General features: G+C 35.0%; 1 protein-coding gene across 1 annotated transcript in view; it reads right to left on the reverse strand.

Moving 5' to 3' along the window:
- Nucleotides 1-17,404, reverse strand: part of Stt3B (catalytic subunit 3B of the oligosaccharyltransferase complex) — a 66,002-nt gene extending 48,598 nt beyond the window's left edge. The window contains exons 1-5 of the mRNA XM_081736012.1: nt 17,025-17,404; nt 12,275-12,493; nt 6,580-6,757; nt 5,433-5,498; nt 826-1,024 (exon numbers count right to left, since the gene is read on the reverse strand). Of these exons, the coding sequence (XP_081592138.1) occupies nt 826-1,024; nt 5,433-5,498; nt 6,580-6,757; nt 12,275-12,493; nt 17,025-17,194 (832 nt within the window). The 5' untranslated portion in view covers nt 17,195-17,404. The remainder of the gene's footprint in view (nt 1-825; nt 1,025-5,432; nt 5,499-6,579; nt 6,758-12,274; nt 12,494-17,024) is intronic.
- Between the last annotated feature and the right edge of the window lie 850 nt (nt 17,405-18,254).

Genomic DNA, 18,254 nt, shown 5'->3' on the forward strand with positions numbered 1-18,254 from the left:
GATCTTCGAACCTGCCATTGATTTCGCCCCATCCATTGACGGATTTCAACCCCTTTGTTTCCTACACCTGAGTTTCATTAAAATCGGATAAATTTTACGAAAAGGTGGATTGGATAAATTTCACGACAGAAGATAAACACAAACATACATATTGATTCTAAAGGTCGAAGCCCGCTTAAGCTTGATTCACTAAAAAAAAATAATTAACTGCGCCAATATTTATTTTCATCGCCGTACTTTGTATTCTTACCTTGAAAATATTAGGAATGAAATTTGCACTTTTGTAACAAACAATTTCTTTGAAAAGACAGTGCTTATATTTCAAGTGATCTTAGTACTCTATGTATGTTCCTCTAAATTGCATAAACGGCTCCAACTATGGAATATAAGAATGAAATTTTTAGTTAACATTTCGCTGTAGGTTGAAGCGGAATGATACTTGGATGGGAGTTCGGATAGTGATGATGAAAGAAAGCGTGCAATGATAAGAGTGGGGGAAATGGGATAATCCCGAGAATACTCAAGACGATATGTACTACGAACTCCGTCGCCTGGGGCTGAACCATAGACTCTTCACACCAGAAGTAAACGATATACTTCTGAGCCACCGTGATCCCCAAATAAAGTCACAGAATAATTTATCATGAATTCGCGTAACACGGAAGGAAACCTATTTCTGGAGAAAAAGAAAAAAGTTAGTTATATAGTAGTAACGGATATGATACTCATACAGTATACAATGAATTATGACTACATACACTATACAGACCTGAACTAGGATCAAATAATGAGTCCTGTAATTCACATGCTAAGTAGGATACTTACCCGCTGATGCCATATGTTCGCTTGTTCGGACGGGTTGAAATCCAACAAATGGAATCTGCATACTCAAAATAAGTCCTAGGATATAGAATGTTGTGTAGCTTGTATACAGACGACTAGAAAATCTATCCATTAACAGAAGTATGAATACGTGAAGGGGAATAAGATTAACGATGAACACATAACCTCCCCATGCCGACACCTAAAACGAGAATTTGTTGACATTACGAATTTTGTTTAAGTTAGTAGTTTAACATACATTTCAATTATTATATTTACATATCATACAGGAGAGAAGGAAACAATGTTGGTATTAAATACATGCATATACAAAAATTGAACTATTTGAATACACTACACATTAAAGCAAACTCAATCAAAATATCTACAACACTGGACTGACTCTGTAAATATTTGTTCGTAAAACGCCAGTAGTTCAGCCTCGAGAAATAAACCATACAAAATGCAGAAAAATGATTATGTCGCTGGTAGCTCACTTGCTTGAAATCCGCTCGGCAAGCATAAAATATCACCTCGAGTTTCCGCCAATCATAATTTTAGTAGCTCTGGTTCTTGGAGGTTTGAAGGCACAGTATTTATTCAACTTCGGAACGATATACGTAAACATACGAAAATAATCTATCATAAATATAACTTTTTTTTAAAAAAAAAAAACTTAAATCACCATATTTCCATATGTCAGTATGATTAATTTTCATGTGTGAATCTTTTTTTTTTTTTTTTTCGTAAGGAAAAAAAAACAGAAAACCAAGTTTTACGAAAAATGAAAAACTATACTACACACTATAGTTTATCCAAAAACGTCTATTTATTTATAATATACCAAGCGTAGGCAACAGCTTGACAGATATGGATATCTCACAAAATGTGTATCCATGCGTAGCAAACACAACAGTGTTAGGGGCTGCTGAAAAATTCGTAGCCAACCCAGGAGTGCAGACAGACTGATGAAATTGCGCAGTTCTCAAGAACGTATCTCTGTATATACAAATACAAATTTTCATGTTAATAACGAAATTCTTACTGTGCTTTTCAGGTCCTCAAAGTGATCATGTGTGCCCAACGAGCGAATTTCACGAACATCGAGATCCGAGCTGTCATCAAATTTTTGTTCCATCAACGAAAGCCTCGAAGCAAATTCATCATGAAATCAGTGAAACACTACAGGATTCTACTTCGTTATATGCAGTGGTGAAAAAGTGGGTGTCACGCTTTAAACGTGGTGATTTTTCAACAAATGATGTTCCACATGCATCAAGACCAAAACAGTAACTGTTCCCGAAATCGTGGATAACATTCGTGATATTATTCTGGAAAACCGCAGAACTTCAGTAAAATGTTTGACAGAGATTGTGAGCATTTCTCGGCAACGGGTCGGTAGCATAATTCATAATGACTGGGGACATGCGCAAGCTCTTACCAAATAGGTTCCCAAAAATCTGTCAGCAGATCAAAAGCATGAAAGAGTGAGGACAAGGGAGATCATCTCCTTTTTGACCGAAATGCCGACAAATTTCTGTCGTGAATAGTAACCATGGACAAAACATGGTTATACCACTAGGATCCTTAAACGAAACAACAGTCAATGGAGTAGTGGCACTCACGTTTCCCTTACCCCGAGAAGTTCAAGAGACAGAAGTCGGCTGGGAAAGTATTTGCAGCATTCTAAGATAAGAATGAAATCGTATTCATAACCCACCCGCCCAAAGATCAGGCATTTAATGCAGAGTATTACTCTACATTACTCACAAAACTGGAAGACAAATTGAAAGTGCAACGCCGCGAAAAATTGAATATATGTTTCTTCAGGACAATGCCCCTGTCCGTCGAGCACTGCAAACACGATTAACATTTCATGATCTAGAGTTTCAATGTCTAGCAACTCTACTCCTCCTTATTCCACAGGTCTAGCTCTGTCAGATTATTACTTATTCTTCAAGCTCAAATAACACTTGAAAGGACGACATTTTGATCCTTTAGAGCTACGAAACAATCTTTAGAATTTTTTTTTTTTTTAAAACTGATTTTCAAAAATTGGAGCACCATGCAAGCAAGTATATTGAACTTTGCGGGAAATATGTAGAATAACTAAAATTTCGTAATTCCACGTGCACTCCTGGGTTGGACTACGAAGTTTTCAGGAGTCCCTCGTTTAACGAATAACGATATGAATAATTTGGCCTTTTTGTGTACGTAATTTGAATTTGCAGAGCTGTCTCAAAAGTCCCCTAACATAATAACTATTATTATCATCAGAGTTACAACAAAATGTAAGAGGAAAAACCATCTCCAAATATGATGTTTTCAATCTGAAGTGAAGAATCTTTATTAATCGGACGAGCCGTTTGGGCTGTACACTCTTTATGCGCCCAATGTTAAATAAAAATGCAACATTGCCATTTACCTGGACCCACAACATAAATGAATGAAATTATTATCTTTTACGCTAATATATAAATGGCCAGTCCCTATTTCAAACGGTAACTTCATTCACTGACCATATGACGTGATCAAATAAGGGTTACCTGAACCACTTTTAATTTTCTTTATATACTATTACCATATATACTGGCAGAACAAAACTGGTTTTTAAAAATTGTAATTTCAAGCCGTTTCTGAGTGGTGGCCATCTTGAGCAGAGCGTGCCAATTAGCGTAAACTTGTATATCTTAGGACTGAGTTATTCAGAAAGATTGCAACAAATAGTTTTTTTCTGTACCACTTTGTCTTCTTTAATTTCGTCTCTTAGTATGAAAAGCCTTAATTGAACCCTAATATATGAAAATTAGTCCCTAAGTTCAGTATCGAATTTTAACAAATTTCACTTTTGGGGGCTCAAATTTATAACTACAGGGCGAATATCAAAGTTGATTTTATTCTTTCTTTTAATTATAACTATATTCACTATAGCAACATTGATAAGTGCTTCCTACATTTTTTATGATCTTTAACATTTGAAATGTAGTAATTATTACAGTTTGAAGTACGATATCTCTGGATAGATGGAATAAAGTTTTTAGTTCTTTGTTCTTTCTTTCTAATATACAGCTATGTACGAGAAAATTACAGTAAAAAATTCAACTTTGGTCTGACTATGAACAAAGTTTGAATTTTCAAAAACTGCATGGAAAACGCATATTTAGGTTTCTCTCAACTATTTGTTTCTGAACTAAATACTTCACCAACTCGAATCATAGAACACAATAATTTAATTTATTCCATTTTAATGTTGAATGACTTACACCTTAGAATAAGCTTACAACATTCAAATAATAAAGTTAATTTTGAAAATTAAATAAAACTGATAGCTAATCACAAATAAAAAGAAAATAAAATAGTGAAAGAAGTAAGAAATAAGAAAAGCACTGATAAACATGAAATTGATTACTGTAATTGAATTACGAATAAGTACAGCAGGTAAAGAGTGGCAGTTAATGTAAGATTTTTTTTTTCCAAACATATCCCGATTTTCCCTCCAGGAATCACACTTAGTAAAGCCCCGTCTTATCCTCAGCTTAGGATACACGTAGAACATTTGTACAAAATTTAAAGTCCCTACTCTGAACAATTTCGGAAACCTCTTAAATGCCAAAAACTTCTTTAAGCCTACATCCATCCCCTTCATATCCTTTACGAGTAGTTATTATTATTATTCGATTGTCTTATCCATAATTTAGGACTGATTGACAACATTTGTACAAAATTTCATGTTTCTATGCCGAACACTTTCGGAGACAATTGTTTGAATGCCGATGTCCTTTAACTTCTCCTCGCATCCTTAGGGAAAAATTTTCTTCAAAATCGATCTTGTAAACGGCGAAGAAAGTTCCAAGCTCTTTCTCATTTTCCAGGAATTGCATTTCATGAAAAGTGTTAGTTTCAGATTTGATGAACGGAAAAATATATATTCAACCCTTAGAGTAGCATTGAATTTGCGCAAAAATTTCAACTTTCTATACCCAACCGTTTCGGAGATCTGCTGAATGACGGAAAATATTTTCAACTCCCATCTCCCTTCCACTCCTTAGGGTAGCGTTACGTAAAACTGCAACCCTACTCTTATTGTACATGGAAAATATATCAACAAAATTTCAAGTTCCTACATCCAGCAATTTCGGAACGCTGATGAACGTCAAGAAAGGACCAAAGACTTCCCCTCCAACCAGCATGGGTTGTGTTTCATAAAACTTCGTTTTATATTCAGGCTAGGGTTCAAGGAGACCATATACTCAAAAACTTGAGTTCCGGCGATCTGGTGACATGTTAAAAGAAAATGATGCTCCTATTTTCTGTATCAAGGGTCGCATTTTGTAATACCTGAACAGAAGTTCAAGGTTCTATGTCTAACAGTTTCTGAGATCTGAAGAGCAGAAAATAATAACTCAAACTCCCCTTAAGGATTACATTTCCCAAATTCCAATCTTATCTACAACCTACAGTTCAAGGACAATACTTATATGAGAATTCAACTTTTACCCTTAGTACCTCGGCAACCTCGTAGTGAATGAATCAGTGGATATATCGACACAGGATATATGAAAAACTGACAAACAGAACAAAAATCATTACGTGTAATGTCTTTAACTTACCATGTAGAAGTAGGAAAGTGCCACCATACATGCCCAGAAGATTGATCCTGTTTTAACAGCCTTAACCTGAAAAGAACGAAATGTATATAATTTATGGACTATGTAATATCGTAAAATATACACCCGGTCTAAAGCAATAAACGACTGATTGAAGTTCCATGTGTCTTTCTAGCACCGAGGTCATGCTTAAAAATGGGTATGAACCACTACTCGGGTTGTGTCCAAGGCTCAGCACTTCATTGGGTATCGAACCAGAGTCCACGCGCTTAGAAAGCAGGCGCGTTAACCATTTGGTCACGGATGTACTAAATGAATAATGTTGCTTTATAGAAACAGACCAATCTTCGTAGTAAGTAGTAGTTAGCGCGTGCATTCGATTCCCGGTGGGGAAATTTGAACTCCTTACGGCGGCTCAGATTTCACCATAAAATGTAGGTACCTTGCTTTCGAAATACAGCCCTGATACTGAAAAGGGATGCTAGCCTTTAACAAATAAACCAGTATTAAAGGTGTATCTATATGTAATCAATAACATAAGTTCTGTTTAGCCAGGAAGTATTAATAATTTTCCTATTCGTATATCTCGAGACTACATGATCAGGATACGTGTCTTTGGCCCAGGAGACTTGGTTTCTATATCTAGAAAGAGTTATGTGGTTCGGATCCCACCTTATGTTGTAGGTCCACGTCTCATTTAGCCCCGCTGCTGAAAGGGACACTAACCACCAATCAGTTCATATATATATTGCCCTTCTTCAAAATTTTACTTAACAAAAAACGAGAAAAATTAAGTACTGTTCCTTCAGCTTAATGAAGATGTTATTTTAAAAACATCATTGGACAGAACTTCTCTGTTTTCCATAAAAGTTTCCCATTGTATTTTATAAGCATTACTCAATCTTTTGCAAAATACTAAAGAGATAGAGGAAAAAAATAAATAAAAGACGTGCCATCTTTAGATTATATATAATCTTCCTGAAAAGAAAGATCATCTACTGTATAATACTTTTAGTTTCTAATGTTAGTAGCATATATTGTAATGAAATACCAATGCAGACAAATATACACAACAAGAAATATTAGTCACACTGAAAACAACATGCAGCACAATTAAAACCAGGCAAAACACAAACCAAATGAATCTTACCCATAAAAAGTATGTAATTTGCAGTGCAAATATGGCTATTCCTTCATTGTCATAGCTGCCAGCAACAGACCGACTTATATACCCTGGTACAATTGCAATAAAACATGCAGCAAACAATCCTGCTCCAGGTGACCATAATTCTTTAGTAAGGAAGTATGTTGAGATAGCTGTCAGCCCACTGTGAATAGAAAAGCATGCCACTATTATGTTGGCATAAACATGATGCAAAAATGTGCAAAACCAATGGCTTACAAATGACAGAATGTCTTTCCCTTTGGGCATGTATAATTGGTTTAATTTCCTATAGTACATGTATGTAGCAATAGGACTTCTTGTGTACTGATACAATGTAGTTATGCCCGAACTGAAACAAATTATAATCACGTACTGTTTCAAAAGCGAATTTAAACCAATAGGAAAGAAAAACATTAAGCAGAAAGAGAATTTCGTTACAATAGCGTGAAAATATTGAAATAACAGAGCGAGTGTGCTATCCTCTCAGAGATCAATACTCTGGTGCTAATCATAACAGAGTTGCCACTCTATGGCATATCTGACTGTTAAACAAGTTCAAAAGAATAAATAAATAAAATAAATTACATAAAGTGCTGAGAACATTTACCGCAAATCAACTTCTGCTAATGTGGATTTATATACCTGTATGTGACACTGGCGTGCATCGCAACTCAACAAAGCTCATTTGGGCAAACTTTTCTCTCTCATATGCCTTTGTTCAAAAACAATTTTTACTTCTACTCCCACGAGTTTCATGCTGATAACGACGATTTTGAATTATGGCACAGGAAAAGCTCTCTAAATATGAAAGGTATCAAAAATGTTTAGATCAGCCATTTTCAACTGACCGATATATAACGTCGGAACATCTTTTAGGCTCGGAACAGTGGTAGAGAACAAAAGGATTCACGGAAAGAGAAAGGTATAAAGAAGTGTTCGAGTAGTCTGTTCTTGTTTGACTTATCATTCTGTCACGGTCTCGATATGATTACTCTGTTTACCTGGTTTACTGAAGAGCTCCCTCGTAGCTATATGATTAGCGTAGGTTCGATTCCCAGTGGTGGCTTATGTGGTTCAGATCTCACGTTACGCTGTAGATTCACGTCTCATATAAGTTCAGTGTTGAAAAGGGACGGTAAACTCAAACCAACCGGTTTAGTGAAAATGAGATAGACGAACTATGATATCCCAAAGCATCCAGGAAAAAAAAAACAAAAATAAATCTCTAACGTCCACGCTTATGCCCTTCAGGCTACGAGAGAGACGGATTAATGAAAGCGAATGATCATGAAAGAATTGGTGGAATATGTAAACAAAAAAAAAAAAAAAAAAAAAAAAAAAAACCTCTCGGTCAACGATGTTCATAAAAAACTCATGCTCAGGAAACACAGAGCATTGCCTACTAAAATTACTAGTTTAGATCAAGCAAAGTAACTGCGTCGAGAAAGAGAATATTGAAAGATTCAAACCTCCAGTTATCAAAGCGTGTGTATTACTTTTGCAAAATAAGGAAAATTATTTACTAATAGATTCTTTTATACGATTTCCTTTTTCTTTAATATTAACAAAGAATGTACTGACGAAGCATCGTGGGAGCTTACGTGAGTATAAACCATGTTAATATTAAATATGCACCATCTTAATACATCCTAGTATTTTTTTTTTCCTTTCCTTTTTCACAAATTTTCTTACCTTTTCTCCCAAAACATAAAACAAAAATTTTCAACACTAATCCACAACGTGTATCCCACAGCACACAAAAGCACACAGGGTTCCAAATTATTAAGACATTAATTTATTATTTACATTATTTGGACATCTGACCATGGGCGCCAAATTAAACTCTACTACATTTATCTAACAAGAAATATTTAAAATAGTCATTACTTACTTACGAAAACAGAGTTAATATGCCATCAGTAGTATCAGGTAATATCAAGTAGTGTGAGAAGACAGAAGTGGATGGTTTCTCATGATTAGTAGTTAGCTAGTTCCACAAAAATGTATGAGCATGGTTTTTATGGGTAGACATTATGTCTGACTCAATGACAATAGTACATTTCAACAGCTACTTTAATAAAAATTGTAAGTATCCACTAGATATGCATAAAACATAGCATTCTTCTCACATATTTCACTGAACAGCATATGATCTACTTAAGGCTACATACAATTAGGGTAAGAACTTATAACACTCTAAATATTGCTGTACAGAATATAAAAGAAGAAAAAAAAAGTTGAAAGTAAAGGAACAAAGACATATTTTTTTGTTTGATATGACACAACATACAGTTAATCCTCTTAAAATGAAATTATTGGAGGAAAAACTATGCAAACGGCCAAACTAACATAAATGAATTCTAAAAAGTAAATTCTCTCCCCTACTGGGGACATTTTATTCTAAACAAAAGGGATGGATATAAGTTTAAATGCAGTCAATATTTACATCCAGCTCACAAAAGGGTAAATTACTGACTTTACAACTAGTACTTCTAACTAAACAGATAGAAAATTGGCTAAATTCCTTTTATAGTGCTTTTACTTCTTAAGACTGCCACAAAGCAAATATTTTTCCTGTTTATACAGTGCATAACAAAAGTCTTGGAACACTTTTTAAAAAATACTGTAACCAAAAAGCAGCATTACAAAGTACACCACTTTAAGAGAAAACTTTTAAGTTTTTTTTTCCAACAGCACTCACTTTACAAACACTTTATGTGGGAGCTATGTGTGACTCGACAAATGTCAACGCAATTATCACAGCCCAACATGCCTTCTGAGACTGTCACTGTTACCTGTTCAATTTTCCTTTCGAGTTCCACTACATCACGTGGAAGAAGAAGGACATACAGGGTAGACCATTTATCTTGATACGCCTTTGTAACTTAAACTGATATAAAACATTGAAATTTCGCACCATGCAAATATCGACAGAGGGACATTGCCATACTCTTTAATACCACCAAAGTTACATTTTTTTTTTTTAATTTAAATGGCATTACGTCAGGTTATTATACATGTCAAATCTATATGTTACACGAAAACTTACAATTCCAAACTTATTATGCAGTACTGTAAACTGGAGACATTGCAATATAGCAAAAATCGAGAAATAAGCAAATTGTAGAAAATTCTACAACAGTAATTACGCAAATGACACGGACAGCTTAACGCACATACAAAGTACCTTAATGTCGAATACTACGATCATCATATGACGTATTTCGAACAACCAGAAATAAAATTACAAGGGATTTAAAATTTGACTTTTTTCTAAGAATTGTTTACATGGCATCAACTTTGTCACATTCTCGCACCAATGGATAAATGTTGATGCATACTGCACATATACACAGAGATTCACCCGCAGGAAATCAGTTTTCTGCAACTCAATATTGATTTTCTTTATTTTCTACATTTTTCATTTTACACTTTCGACATCTTTTTTCGTTACTACACGAAAACGTTACAAATTCTAACATCGGTTATGATCTCGAAACTATTTACATAGAACACGCTTACATTTGTTTCAAGTCTCAGGTCTTTATCGTTCTTGGTTCAAAAGATATACATAATCAAACTTTGGGTTGCGCAACTTTACGGACATACTGTAAATCTGAAACACGTAATAACCTCACGTAGTGCCATTTAAAAAGTATAGCTTTATGTTGGGTTGGCAACGCTATTAACCTGGTGGTAACACAAAGTATGCCAAACAATGTCCCTCTGCGGATATTTACATGATACAAAATTTCAGCATTTTTTGTATATTAGTTTAAAAGTTACAAGGTCTACAGAACACCACAAAAAATCACAAGGTGTGATATCTGGGGAACTAGGAGGCGATTTTAGCAAACCTTCGTCGGTTGCTTCACAACGATAAATCCAACGCTTGAGTAGCTCTTCATATAGATATGCCCTAACATCACGGTGAAAATATGGAGGAAGGAGGAGGGCATACGGAATGAACCCTGTCGGATTATGCAACAGGATTTATGCAAACGGGAAGATTTTTCCGTAGAAACCATGATGTAAAGTTAGTCGAATCTACAGAAAAGGAATATACTCACTTCGTTTACTCACTTCTACTGTAAAATTAGCAACTGTGGAATATTTCAATCCAAAGATTGAGAAACCGTTAAAAGTCAATTTCCCGAAAAAACTAAAGATGAAAATGTTCCCTTTTAAAAATAAGCTCCTCATATATATAATTTACGTTTTTGAACATTCTGTATCTCATGTTCGATTTGTCTCATGAGTGGCATGTTCGAATTACAACCACCTATCATCACACCTTGTTTAATCAAGTCTGTTCATCCGATTTACTGAGGACTTCCCTCGACGCTTGTGGGATGTTGCCAACTTTAGGCCACATCTGTGAATTCCTATTGGGTGTTCTTAATCCGTTTTCACCGGAACTTGCACTTCTCTTCTAACATCCATTTTCGGAACACAGTATAGAAGCAACCATTGGGTATCGTATATTTTGCTAACAATTCGAAAAAGATGGTTGGTGCTACTACGAAAGATGTACATTTGGAAATGTGCTCTCTGGGTTTCGGGAAGAAGATGTACGAACCTTATATTTTCCCATGTAAACCAATGAAGCGCGGGACACTTTCTTCAGTGTACATGTAGAGGAACACTCATGCGCAGTCGTTATTTTTTTTCCCTGCCTGCAGAAGCGTCAGATGCTGGCAGGTGGTCAACGAGTAAAGACGTGTAGTAAGCATTTTTTATTTTTTATTTATTTTTTTTATTTTATTTTATTTTATTTTATTTATTTTTTTTTTTTTGTAAAATGATGGCAAAATAAATAAATAAAATAAGCAGCGATATTACATCAAATTTTGCCAAAAGCTTGGCGGGAACCATTCAATCGGATAGGTACATTTAATTTTGAACGAGAATTTGGGCAGGAGGGTGTCTGCGAAATTTGATTCAGGCTTTCATCGCCACACACACAACGTTCCTGTGTGTCGTCATGCCCTCTACTCACCCGACATGTCTCCAGATGGCATTTGGTAATTTCCCAAGCTAAAAATGCCACTAAAAGGGACCTGATTTCAGTCAAGAAAAGAAACTATGCGGAATGTAACGGCACGGTTGCTCATTGTTCCAGAAGTGTTTCCAACAACGGCGGAAGCGCTGGGAGAAGTGTGTGCATTACCAAGGACTATTTTGAAGGGGATTAGTGTTTCGAATTTCCAAATCAATAATTGTATTTTTGTCAACAAAAACTTCGATTCTGTTTGAACACACCTTGTATGTAAAGAGACAGTACTGTCAAAACTTATATTTCTTCTGACTACAACAAATAATCAACAATACTTTCACTATTAATTGTCATATTAAATGGTATCTTTTTCCCTACATGTACTAATACTGCATTGCTACAAATTACTGTACGTTCACTAACTGTTGTTCATTGTTTCTTCTAAATAATACGTATACTGCTTTGTAACTATCTGAAAGCAACGAGTTCTAGCAAATTATGGAGATGTATTACGAAATATTCCTTCATAAGGAAGAATCCCACATGTTCGTAATAATTGTATTTTAGTTGGCAGGCCATTACCGCATTTCTAACTGTGAAACACAAAAATAAATAAATAAAACTAATACCAAAACTCATTCCATCACGCTACACACATCACAGTACACTGAAAATTAAACTTACCTAAAAGTAGGAGCAAGAAAGACACAGATATCACGAATATGCACTGGAATGCTAAGAACATGAAGAAGATAGTGTATACTGCCAGAAGTTATCATCAGGCCAGGATATACCGTGCCACCAACAATTCTTCCTAAGGGGTACCATGCTCTTTCGTCAAACCAATTTAGGAAATTATAGAAACCATGTTTTACCATATACGCCGTGGATCTATAATTAAACCTACCAAAGAAAGCAAATATATTAATATACCATATTTCATAAATATATATATATCAACACTTGAATTTATGCACCAACACAATCAAATAATGCACAGTATATTTTGCCGAAGTCGGAATGAAGCAGCTAAACTTTGTTTAAAGAGTTTCTCTGTATTCAGCATAAAAAAAAGCGTTTCCTACAAGTTGTATTAACAAATATAAGTAATTGCATATCTAGCAGTACTTAACAAAAACTTCATAACACACTTCTACCGTAAACGTTTCGGCAAAAGATTACTTCCATCCTCACCACGAATCCTTTCAGAAAACTTTAGATTTACGGCTTTCTGGAAGTAGTAAAATCAGCGAAGTTGGTTTGGTGATTCAATATCGTACCCTGGTTGATTCTAAACTGCGGTACACTGTGGGAGATAATTTTAAAGACAAAGACCACGGTTGAAGAAAACAAAACAGAAGTTTGCGGAAATAAATCTGATATAGGTTTTACACGGATTTCATCACATTACTCAATGTGGAGACTGCTTCCAAAGTTACATAATTTCCACTAAAGGAAAATAAAACAAGAAATTAAAAGAGTAACTACATGTAAGCTAAGAAACTAATCCAAGGTTTAGTAATTGATTTCGTTAAAACAACGGTTGAGAAAAATAACAGTAAAAAGTAATAATATTTATTAATACTGTAATATGTTGTTGGCGGGCTTTTGAAACACGTCAGAGGAGGGAATTGTTTCCTACAAGGTTATATATATATATATATAACGGTGATTCAAGAAACTATTAAATTATAGAGGAAACTAATCAGAATATATAGGCCTAAATTCTGTCAGCAACCTTTTAATTTTCGACGTATAATTTTCTGGGCAATCTATAAAAATTTGGACGAGCGAGAGTGTTAATCTCCAAGTTTCTTATTATTTGTATTTCTTTTGCCCAAAGGAAAAATAGCATTAATTACGTCATGGAGTGTTATTACCCTCTCATTAATAGCTTATTTTGTAAGTTGGAATTAGTTTCTTAGCTCTTGGTGTATACATACGGGAGCTTATAGTTTCATTCCAGGTATGTGTATGTGTGTGTAAGTGGTACTTTATTTCTCGGTAACTACTGGCCGGATTTGAACCAAATTTGGTTGTCACTTGCCTACTATACTATGTTTGGTAGATCAGCTCGACCAGAGACAGGCCTGATTCGACAACAGAAATTGTGTTGCACGGTTTTGTACACCGAGAGCTTTTGAGTTCGGCTCACGTCCGCTTGTTCTTTCATGTTTTCATATATTTTTATTCTAATCTTCGGTGTTCCTCTCTCTCTCTGAAACCTAATTAATACCTCACGAAACATATTAGGGATGACATTCAGTATATCCCCCAAATTCAGGCATAAAGGTGTTTACCCCAAACTATGTTTTGCGCTATCCTCGTTTATGTATATACCCACCGTCGTTGACGTGCCTGTTCGCTACGGAGTTAGCGTCTTTTGTACAATAGCTCTTATCACATACGTACACTGAAGTCCTTCTAAATGAATCTTCACAGAGGAATGCAAGTCTACTCTTCCATCGATGGCTTCGGAGTCGGTAGTTGAGCCAGAGTCTCTGCAAGGTGATTTGGGGAAGAAACTAATACCCCTTATTAGAAGTAACTAAAAATCTTTCCGTTTTACGTCACACGAAATGCCCTGAAGGCTAAAGAAGACGGATGATTAGAAATAAAATGGATCGGAAAAACGGTTTTTCCGGAAAAAGAAAACCAGTTCTTTACTATTGATTAAAAAAAATGAAGAAATAGCAGTACATTATCTCTTTTCTCATTACAACACGGAAAAGATACTTACTGTATTAAAAAAAAAAAAATATTCCTAGCCTCGGTGCATTATCGTAAGATGTTAAACTCTATAAAGAAGTGTTAGCAATAACTGTTCTGAAAATGCAGTTAATTTAGTTAAACGAAATTATCGCCTAAAATTTATGGATAATCTAAAACTTAATCATAATCATTATTTACGAATAAAGTAAAACGTCATTAACATTTATTGAGACCGTCAAAGATGAGAAAGTTAAGGAAGTTACCCAAAAGTGTATTTATTTCTTTATTTTTCAAACATTTTGACACTACAGTAGGAATTCTGCGAATAATGAAATTTTAATACCGTGTTAAAACTAATATCACAAGCCTACACTAAATAACGTTTATCGCTTTAATTTTATAAACTGAACTCATATTAAGTTCCAGGAAAATATCTTGAAGCTCCAATGAAGTGTTCCCCGAACAGATAATGAGATGTACGCGAAATTTCTTATCAAAACAAAACAAAATGATTTTGTGCCTGTTTCTTAGACATAGTACTGTTTCTTAGTTTATAGGCAACCAGTAAAATGTATAAGTTTCAGGTATTAGGCATTATGGTTAGGCAACCAACATACTTGTGATATAGTGGATTGCAAAACTTACATATGCTGACAACAATACAATGCCAGTTTGAGAATCAATCACGATAGCCAGCTCTGGATTGAACATATGACACCCAAGTATTCAGCGTTGTAAACACACTTTCTTAACTGTAGAATCTACTACAGGGAAGCAAAAGTGGTAGCTGAAGGAGAAAATAACGAAAAGCCAAAAACGAAAATTTACGTTTATTTCCCAAAAAGTCGACTTTTGATGGAGAGAAAAAAAAAAAAATGAAATCATAAACAATCCGGCTTTCTGCATCTTTACGGATGACGAATAAAAGTGAATGGTGGCTATATGAAAGAACTGATGGAATGAGATTGTAGAACCCCGAGAGAGCCCACGGACACGATATTGTTCACCACAAACTCACATATCTAGGAGAGATCGGCGGCATCAGAAGTAAGCAATCTACCACTGAGTCACACTGCCCTTCTACAAGTGTTAATTCCTTATTTCCATCTGACCACTATTGATTGATTCAGTTTGTTACACTAACGTGACAAAATGAGCACAAAGAACAAATCAATGGCAATTTGGTGATGGTGCAGTTTTGGCGCACCATATTTTGGAAGATCCACGGTTAAATTCAATACCGGTACTTTGCATGAAAAGACATTTATAAAGAACAAATTTCAGCAGGCGACAGAATTAAATACAACGTAATACAGGTATATATTTTAGGTTTGGACGCGTAGGATTACTAGTGTAAAACCATTACAAATGCTTTACGACGGAGAAAGTAAATGAGCGCATATGAAAGGTTACTCTATTATATGCTATTTTCCATCAGCGGTGTATTTCTGCATACTGTACAGAAGTTGAAATTTTTGTTGTTCAAGAGGGGCGTTACTAGTATGATACTGTAAGTGCTATTAAAACTCGCATCATTGCCAAAACCCACTTCTTTTCACTATTCTCGCTTACGCGTGTAGCCACTAGCGCTGACGCGCCCACTCCCTACAGATTCACGAGCTTCGTCCTGCCCTGAGTCGGTTAGAAAACACTCGTACTTTTTAGTGACCACCTAGCAACAGGTGGTTTGTTATTTGCACTGTAGTTTCTATGCCATTTCAAAAATCAAACTTAATATTTTGATTGATTAATTCGAATTTCTGAGTGTTTGTACGATAGCTATATTCGACCAGCAAGTAACCATATGACAGCAAGTCCATATTCCCTTCTTTGTTCTGAGTAATAACTCTTGAAAAGACACTCTTCAGAAGGAATACGCGCTAAATTCTAAGGTGCACAGTATTGCTTTACAGAAACATACATCCTTCCTGCTGGTCTAATAACTAGCGCGCGCACCTGTGAGAGAATGTTGAAATTTTAACGCGTTACGGTAATTTGGATTCCCTAATAAACTGAAGATTAGATAATTTAATGTAGCGTAGGTGCTGAAAAGGAGGCTCAACTTCATTCCACAGAACCAACTATCTATGCCTATCGTGTTCAACATAATCACTAACAGAAATCGCCCTTGCACTTATGTAAAAAAAAATCCAATGTACTATTTTTTTTTTCAGAACAATTAGAAGCATGATTAATTGCTTACGGTGTACAAATGCGAATGTTTAACAATGTAAACAAATATTCTCGCTCAAACACAGGTCAACAATATAGAATAATAATTCATTTAAAGGAACATATTTATAAGGAACTAGTTGTTTACATTTCAGTGTACAAGGATTAGGCTGTTTCCATGCATTACAACAACAAATCATTGTAACGCAACCATTTTCAACTGAATCGTCCCGAAAATGAATAATCCTTCTGAAAGAATTGGCTACAATATACCCTTTCTATCATAAAAGAAATATCGACAGCTTTAAAGGTCTGTATGCGTTGTTGTCAACGTAACGAAGAGATTGATATGCGTGCATATGTCAGGAATATACTTTGAGGTGTAGTCAACTGATGATTAACTGCACTATTTATTATATTTTTAAAAGAAAGCATTTGTCAAAATGAAATATACAAAGGTTACGAAAGACATTATTACTTTGTACACATAAGCATCAGCACAAGTAATAAGTATTCATATCACGATCACGATTTCTATACATGCACTTACCACGGATCAAATTCGTGAATGATACTTTCGAATCTAATTACTGCGAACAATCTGGAAGAGAATCCTGCAATCCATGCTAACGCCAACACTGTAAACGTTATTAGGCTCTTCCATCCAGAAGCATTTGATAGCGACGATTTTATCCCTCCGGCTGTGCCGGTAGTCGCCATCTTTGTGTTGTAGACACGTTCACACTGAGGAGTTTCACAGTATAGTTTCTAATTCAATTATATATCACTGTCTATCATTAAAAATCACACTACTAGATGTAATTTATATCCTAATAAAGTATCAACACGCACAGTGCATGTAACGTAGTGTGTTTGTTACAAACAGTATATTTCTTATTGATTTTTCTCAAACGCCCTTAAAACATGGGATTCTCATGACGAAGACCAATCATATTTTGACGTCTGTTTACCATTTGCTTACGCGCAAGGCGTATTTCTTTTGCACGTAAGGCTTATTTATTTGTGATATGAACATCATTATTTCATATAAAATGTGGAAGTAAAATGTTCACCGTTGCAAAACTCTAAAAACTATTACTCCGTATTGTGCTTTATCGCTATAACTTTTTACATAGTATCTATCTTAAACTGTATAATTTGGAAAATATTGAGATCCACATTCCATATTCATCAGTAGCAGTGGCGTATGAATGAGAATTCGAGTTGTATAATTATGGAAAAATCGAGATCCACATTCCATATTCATCAGTAACATTGGTGTGAGCAATGAAGGTTTAGTTTTAACTTATCTGCTTGAGCAAAAATACGCAAAAATAAACATTTAGCACAGTGGTTCTCAAACTTGTTGTTACTGCGACCTACATTAAATGATAAAAAAAAAAGTATTCTGTGGCCCACCTACTTTTATTCAAATACACATTCACATTCTACGTAATGGTACTGTATTTCAAAGCAATTAAATTTTGTAAATCATATCTATAACTTATTATTTCCTAGACTAAAAAAATAGGAAAAATATACATGATATATAAAATAGTTAAGGTATAGCAAAATATTTGTACTGCAGTTCATCATGAGGCGCATGGGATGCATGTACTTGTTTTCGATATTTATTAATAACTGCATTGATATCCACACTGATACGAGTTACTTTCAGTCGCAAGGAATTGGACACTTGCAGTCGGTTTCTGTATTTAGTCTTTATCCCCACGATTGCTGAAGACCCAGCTTCAAATAAATAGGAAGAACTAAATTGGAG

The sequence above is a fragment of the Thermobia domestica genome, chromosome 13, assembly GCF_964235325.1.
Source record: "Thermobia domestica chromosome 13, izTheDome1.hap1.1, whole genome shotgun sequence".
NCBI classification, from domain to species: domain Eukaryota; kingdom Metazoa; phylum Arthropoda; class Insecta; order Zygentoma; family Lepismatidae; genus Thermobia; species Thermobia domestica.